General features: G+C 28.2%; 1 protein-coding gene across 3 annotated transcripts; it reads left to right on the top strand.

The window, feature by feature from the left end:
• Window positions 1-1,035: 1,035 nt before the first annotated feature.
• LOC112692117 (AN1-type zinc finger protein 6) lies at window positions 1,036-7,119 on the top strand. 3 transcript variants are annotated; one of them, XM_025566677.1, is made up of 6 exons: window positions 1,036-1,126; window positions 2,462-2,547; window positions 4,102-4,223; window positions 5,993-6,319; window positions 6,386-6,521; window positions 6,821-7,119. In XM_025566677.1, exons 4-6 carry the CDS (start codon window positions 6,062-6,064, stop codon window positions 6,967-6,969), a joined length of 543 nt encoding a protein of 180 aa, XP_025422462.1. In that variant the 5' UTR covers window positions 1,036-1,126; window positions 2,462-2,547; window positions 4,102-4,223; window positions 5,993-6,061; the 3' UTR covers window positions 6,970-7,119. The 3 variants fall into 3 exon arrangements, with proteins under 3 accessions (XP_025422462.1, XP_025422464.1, XP_025422463.1); XM_025566678.1 differs by having other exon boundaries at window positions 1,066-1,130; XM_025566679.1 differs by lacking the exon at window positions 2,462-2,547 and having other exon boundaries at window positions 1,043-1,126.
• Window positions 7,120-7,702: the final 583 nt, after the last annotated feature.

The raw sequence follows: 7,702 nt of genomic DNA, 5'->3' as shown, positions 1-7,702 counted from the left end.
CGGTGAAAGGAAAGAAAAAAAAACTTTAAAAAAAAAGAAATTTATGCACACGTTAGACAACAACGGTACCCCTAGTACGCGGAGTCAAAACCCGCACAAAAATAATAGAGATTAAAAAATATTAACAAAAACGGGTGTTTAACAACAAAGAACCGTACAGAACCATGAGTCGCGTGAGTGCGTGTATGATGTCATGACCGTGAATACGTTTACATCAATAGCGACAAGAGAACACAACTGCTATTAGAAACCATTGCAACGACAAAGGGCTTTGTTTTTCGGTCGTCCAGTCGAGCGAAAACGTACGGAATCCGTTGTTGAGTGCACGCGGTATTAAATCATACCGTGTAACGTACACGTAGACATTTGCGTAATTTACGCAGCAGAAAATAGAAGAAAAAAAAAAAATAATCGTTGGCAGCAATCAGACGGGGATAACGTGTTACGAACATCGCAGTTCGCACACGTATGACGCGCGTGTGCGCGTAGACGACGGCTGCATAACATTCGTATTTGGAACCGTCGACCGACGGAGTCGTAAAGGCCCCAATGCCACATCGGTTTATCTCTTTCAAGGCTATTTCCTGTCTTTTTTTCTAGGTATATTACTCATTATTATTATTATTTTTATTTGTATTATTATTATTATTATTATTGTTGAACGCCCCACCATGACTGGCTACAGCAGCTACGTTAGCTAAGGCAGCTCGTTTGTGGGGTTGCCGACGTTCGATTCCCGTTCCGCGGTCACACTGCGTCCGTCTCCCACCCAGTAAAATGACGAGTCATCGTGCGTGTGCGCATGCCCGGATGTGCATCCTTTTGTGTGTGCACCGTCCGTCCGCGTTCACCACTGATATCATGCGCGTTTCTGATTTGTCGTCGTCATTTCGCCTGTCGAGTTCGACGAGTGTTGCGTGGCTCCGGAGTGATTAAGGTTTTTTCTCCTCGCCGTTCCCCGTTCGCTCCGTGTGCCGTGTCACACTCTGTCCGTCCGTGCGCGCCGCGTTCACCCAGTCGTTTCGGTAGGCAAAATATCGTTGTCGCAAGTGTTTTTGCCGTCACCGGACCGGAACAGTGTGCCAAAAGGTTTACCAATCGAGATACAACTACAAAAACGAATTCGGTGAGTACGTCGCCGCCGCCGCACTGGCGGACATATTTATTTTTCTGTAAACTTTACCTCGGCCGTCGCCATTTTATCCCTGGATCACGCGTCACTGTGTCTTTCGTCCGCTCACTGTTCGCCGTCCCGAAACGTACGTTTTGGTTACGGAAACTACACGTATTTTTCGAGTATGTCGGCCCACAGACGTCGACGAGGCCAACTCGTAATGCGCACGTCCTTGACGGTCCATATTCTTTTGTTGGCGTTCAACGCGCGTACCTACATTGTCGTGTTTTCTGCAAAAGCTGCTATTCTGGAATTTAAATGAACCATGTACAGACCGAATTCGTTGATTTCTTAGGTTTGCAAGGGATTTGTATTTTTTTACCTTTTGGAAAATTTCTCTTCCATTCCCCCCTCCTCCGGTCACTAATCTTATGCAAATTAGGTTAAAATCGCCCGATGGCTACGAGCAACGTCGTACTTCTGCGTGTTATTACATTATCACACGATATTGACGTTGAATTCCGAGGATAACATTTTTAATTAGACATTTTATTTCTTTTTTTTTTTTTTGTCTCGAGTTGCTGTAGTCGTATCGTTTACGTTCTTAAAATCCATTACCCGAGAGAAAACCGGACTCGACAGTATTGGCACGCGTTTACTAACTACTACTTTTAATCGGACGAAGACGCAATTTCTTTGTTTTGCGTTATATTTTAAGACGTCAAATTGTCCGTTATCTTGTGTGTGTGTGTGTATGCCGCTTCCTACCATTGATATCAGTTAATGGCAGTGCATCTTACGCGTCGGCCTTTACGCGATGTCCGATGTTGTTTCCGTCGTTTTAATTATTGTGTTGCTTAACTTAGCATCGTAAAACCCATTTCGGCATTCAAATCGATTCCTGTTATTGACCTCAGAATCGTTAAACAGTAGTTGGTTTATTTCTAATGACAGATGGAACTTACGAATTAATATTAACAAAGAACGCGCAAGGCGTGTGATTGTGTTGTAATCGCACCGAGAATGTAATAATGTAAAGGTTATTATTGCTAAACATGTGTAACAACGTTCATTGTTGTTCCATATTGAGTTAAAAACAATTTCCATAGTATTTCCTCTAGAAATTACGTTTTTTTATTTTTTAATATCCACTTCTCTTCATAGTGATATTACAGATTATGTATGGAATATTTTATTTTTACCCACTTTCAGTGTATTTTGAAAGGAAAAAAAATGTTGATTTCTATGAGTATAAGTACCTCATCTGTTTAATTCTTAATATAAAAATATTTGTGACATTTTTGTCATTTTTTAATTATTAATTATAGGTTATTTATTTCCTTTCAGATAACAGTTATTACTACATCATTGTTATATTGATATTGAGTGATATACTTAGACTGTTAATTGTAAATGATTTCAATTGTATTAGAGTAAGTGATTACAAACATTTTTAATTTTAGCTATGCATTTAGTTCTTATTATGTCATTAATTATATTTTTTTCCATTTTTAAGTTTAACAAAATTCTATCAATTTATGGATTATCTTTCAATGTTTGATTTTTAAATTGTTGTTTGGTCCAAGTACTAATTGAGTATATAGCTAAACTATATGCAGTGGTGTATTTTCAATTTTTTTTTTTTTTGGGGTTTGAATGTTTTCTAAAAAATAAGTGATTTTATGATATAAAAATTTATATAAGGTATGAATTTATAATTATAATATTCTATTATTATTATTAATGTAAATTAAGAGTTATTTATAACTACATGATATTAATTAATGTTTTATTTCTCTGTACCTCTGTAGCTAATTATTTATGACTTGTAATCCTTTTTTTCTTTTGGGGTGTTCGAGACCCCCCCTCAAAAAAAAAAAAATTATAAATGTACCACTGTATATATGTATTCTAAAAATAAATTGAAATTAAAAATATTAATTATAATTTATTACTCACTGGTATGTTTTTGATTGATAGTTGTGTATATATATATATATATATATATATATATATATATATAGACTATTGAAGTATTAAAATATACATAAATATATATATATATATATTAATACCTAAGTATAATTATTTTATTATTATAATTTTATATTTTGATATTAATAGTATTTTGCTTTAATTTATTTATTTACTGCTATAAAGTAATAGCTTCCATAGGTATTGCCTTTTTCTCTAAATTCAATTTTAAAATAGCTATAATTATTAATTAATAAATATAACAACTGCATATTAAACAGACGTTTAATAGTTGTTATTGCTACTCTGTGTAAACATATGCTGAGCAGTAATATTTGGAATCATTTATTTCTTAATTAAACTATAAATTATAATTTTTCTTATATTATTCAAGTAAAGAAAAAATAAACTCTTGATCAATGGATATAGAGGACATGTCAAGGTCTTTTCATCTAGTACACAATTATTTTATATCCTGTCCAACTCTAAAAACTGGTTTGCTTTTTAAAATGTATTTTATTTTATGAAGCACAATCTCATACTAAAATTAAAATTGTATTTTTTATAATTAATTATTATATTATCAAAAAAATTGATATATCAATCATTTTTATTTTTAAATGTAGGTATATTTTAAAACCAAAATTATTCAATTAGTACTGCTACCAAAATAATAATAATGAATGATTAAATTAAGTGTTATCAAGTAATTATCTGTTCTATGTTAATTTTAAGCAAAAATATTTATGTCCCTTATTTAAATCATAAATTTATAATCGAGTTTAAAAATTAGGCATCTTAAGTTTTTTCATTTACATGATTCCAATTTTTATAAATAATTAAATTTTCTTACATGATAATTTTAATTTTTTTATTTTCAAAAGTTTTATGAATTCTTGAACTAATAAAGGTGACCTTATATGAGATATTTCTGTTAATATAATATTGATTTTCTTTGATATAAGGTACCTATTTAATTTAAGATATACTTAATCATTATTTTAATTGTTTAGATGATTATCATAAAAGAGCCAATGTTTTCGTGACATTTATTCAAAGTTATAATGCAATATTATTCGTCAGTTTCACAACCTGTGATAAACCAATCTTCAATTACACTTGCGTGACGTTTAAGGTAAATATAGTTCAATTTAAATTGCATGTTATAATTTTTAAGTGATCACAATTGTTTTGGTGCAACAGTATGATGCTGTTACAGCTAGTAATAACCCTGTACAGGGAAGAAGTATTTTATTATTTTCTTTAATTTAAATGATTTGTTATAAACTAATTCTTATTAGTTATGTATTTTGATAATCGAGCCTTAGGTTTCTTTTTAATCTAGTAGTTTTTTCATAATTTATTAACATTTAATTTATTACAATACAATAATGTTCATATTACAATCACTATCATGTATTGGAACAATATTAGTTGTAAATAAATGAAATTGAAGGTGCAGTGGTATTCTTTATTAGATATCTTGTTTTAATTTTAATTTGATGTAAAGAGTGAGTTTTATCACCTGTAACAATGTTAGTACCAATGAATTTTTTTAAATGTTAAAAATTTAAATTTCAAATCTAAGTTATTGAAATGTCCTCTATATTAGCTAAATGTATGTTTCAATGAAATAGGAACCTTAAAAAACTATTTTATTTATGCTTTAACTGTGTTTAAATTTTAATATTGTTTCTAAATAATTATCGAAAATAAAATAAAATTTATAATTTCAATTTAAATTGTTTTATTTTTAAACTGTTGATTGAATTTTGTTATGGTTAGAATGCAATAAGTTATTGTTTGTGAATCCTAAGGTAACCAATGAATTATTTAAAATTTTTCTATTACAGACTTGGTTTATTAAGTAGATAATCGTACTTAAACTTAAAAAAAAATAGTTACATTAACTTTATTAATTTCAATTAAATATATCATTAAAAAACTGAAGCATATGTTTAGTTTATACTATTTATTAAATTGTCTGTGATTAAACTTATCAAAACTATACGAATAAGTTTTAATAATATGTTATTAGATCGATGATTTAATATAAAAGATAATTTTCATTTTTTTTTTTTTTTTTAATTATTTATACCTTAAATTGACATTAAATAAAAAATTATTGTTTTATGATTAACTTTTTTTTTTAAATCGAGATTGAACAAGAGATGGAAAGTATAATATAATAATTCTATAACTAAAACAAAACTTTTTTAAATAAATTTCAATTAATTATTTTTCATGAAATTATGTAGGTCTTATTAATAGTTAACAAACAACTAAAATACATCAAAGCATATTTTATAGATGCATATTATAAGCAATATTTTCTCTTATATTTGTATAAGACTGTTATTTCCTTTAATGTAATGTTTCAATATACACTATTTTATGATGCGATTTTCAACTAGTAATACACCTTTATCAATTATTGCCTTCTTGACCCTTATAATAGACTCTTATGTTCATTTTTATTTTATTTTTTTATTAATTTAATTAACCAAACCTCCTTATTAATAATCCTTATTGACTCATATTAAACAAAATATATTATACAAATTATTTGTGGATGTTTCAAATTTTTATATTTTATTGTATTTACTTTCCTTACTTAATTAATCGTTTATAATTGAATCTTAAAATACTATCAAAAATAATGTGCTTTTTTTTTGGTTGTTAATGTTTTTTATAATTTAATAATTTTATCAACTGTTTCATGATGAAGCTACTATGTTGTTTTATACTACATTTTTAGATTGAACTTCATTTTAAAAAACTAATTATTATTTACTGTTTGGTATTATATTTTTGTACAATACAATTTATTGATCTCTCTTTTTTTATTTATATTTTACTTAGTTACTGTTGTATATAAATATAATTTCAATTTTATTTTTTTAGATAATTTCTGTTGGCTATCAAAAGCCGTTCAGATTATTATTAAACGGTAAAAAACAATTTCTTAATAAAATGGAGCGAGAATCTAATTCAATGCAGGCTTTATGTCGTGGTGGATGTGGCTTCTATGGTAACCCTTCTACAGATGGTCTTTGCTCTCTATGTTATAAAGAGGCATTAAAAAAGAAACAAGCCCCACCACAAACTGCTCCATCACCACCTTCAGTCACTGCTCAGACCATGATGGAGACTGCTATACCTACCATACCAGTTCTGCAAATTCCACCTGTATCTGCTTCTCCAATGTTGCCCTCAGATTCGAAAAAAGATGTAAATTTCTTAGTGAATATAAATCATGTATTATCATATTTAAAATATTTATTTTATTTTATCTAGTTGGACATCGGACTAGCATGCAATTCTAATGACAGCAGTTTTATGGATGATGGCAAAAAAGATGACGATGATGATAAAGACAAATCTAAAAAGAAAAACCGATGTGCCATGTGCCGCAAAAAAGTTGGTCTTACAGGTAAAATTGAATTTAAACCTTAAAAACTAAATTGTATACATTTTTATTTTTTCAATATCATTCATAATGTACTACGAGTAGTTATAATTTGTTTTTCATTTGTTAAATGTTCTGTTATAATTGCATGAATTGGACTCTTGACTATCTTCTTAATTTTATAAAATAAATTATAGTAAAGTTATATCATATCTAAGTTAATTAATTATAAATAGATAATGATCTATAAATTAGAAAAATGAATAACTATGGTAAATTTATGTCACAATATTATATATTTTTTTTTTGTTATTCTGTCATAGGTTTTGAATGCCGTTGTGGAGGCTTATTTTGCGGCATACATCGATACTCTGACAAGCACAATTGTTCATTTGACTACAGGGAGCTTGGAGCACAAGAAATCAGGCGCAATAATCCAGTAGTTGTTGGAGAGAAAATTCAGAAAATTTAATAATGATGGAATTATCACTTAAGCGCATGCTAATAATGAATGTACCAATATAAGAAATGTGTATATGCATATTTATACATATATTTACTACTATATGTATGTGTGTATATATATATATATAAATAAACTTCTACTGTAGTTTTATAACAACTTAATGTGTACATTCTTAATTAAAGGTATAGTAATTTTATTTTTCTAATGCTGATATCAAAGCCTTATGTTTTCAAAACACAATTGACACATTTTTTCCATTTGTCAAAAGAGGAGAACTTTTAAAAATGTATTTAACACTTTTGAAGAGCGTAGCCGTTGTGCAATAGATATATGTATATAAATCAATGTTTTTTCTTTTACTTTTTCGTGGAATTTAGTTGGTTAGTTTTATGAAAATTATATCCTTTAAACATTATAAGTTTTTTCACTTGTTAATTTTTTTTTCTGCTTCCCATAGTTTTCAAGAAATTGTTGTAATATGTGCTCATCATGTTTTTATATCTAGTTGGTTATTAGCTATTTTAGAAATGATATTATGTTCTTTTCATTATCTTTAATTATAAAAAAAAATAATAATCATTAAAAAAAAACTAATTTAGTTGCAGCCACTTAAGTATGAAATTATTTTTCAATTTACTGATGATTATTATTATTATTATTATTATTATTATTATTATTATTATTATTATTATATAAAAATATATTTACGCAAACTATATTATATTTTTCTCTGTATTTT

Source organism: Sipha flava, unplaced genomic scaffold (genome assembly GCF_003268045.1).
Source record: "Sipha flava isolate LNK unplaced genomic scaffold, YSA_version1 70_pilon_pilon, whole genome shotgun sequence".
NCBI lineage: Eukaryota > Metazoa > Arthropoda > Insecta > Hemiptera > Aphididae > Sipha > Sipha flava.
This window is presented reverse-complemented; position numbering and strand designations above follow the sequence as displayed.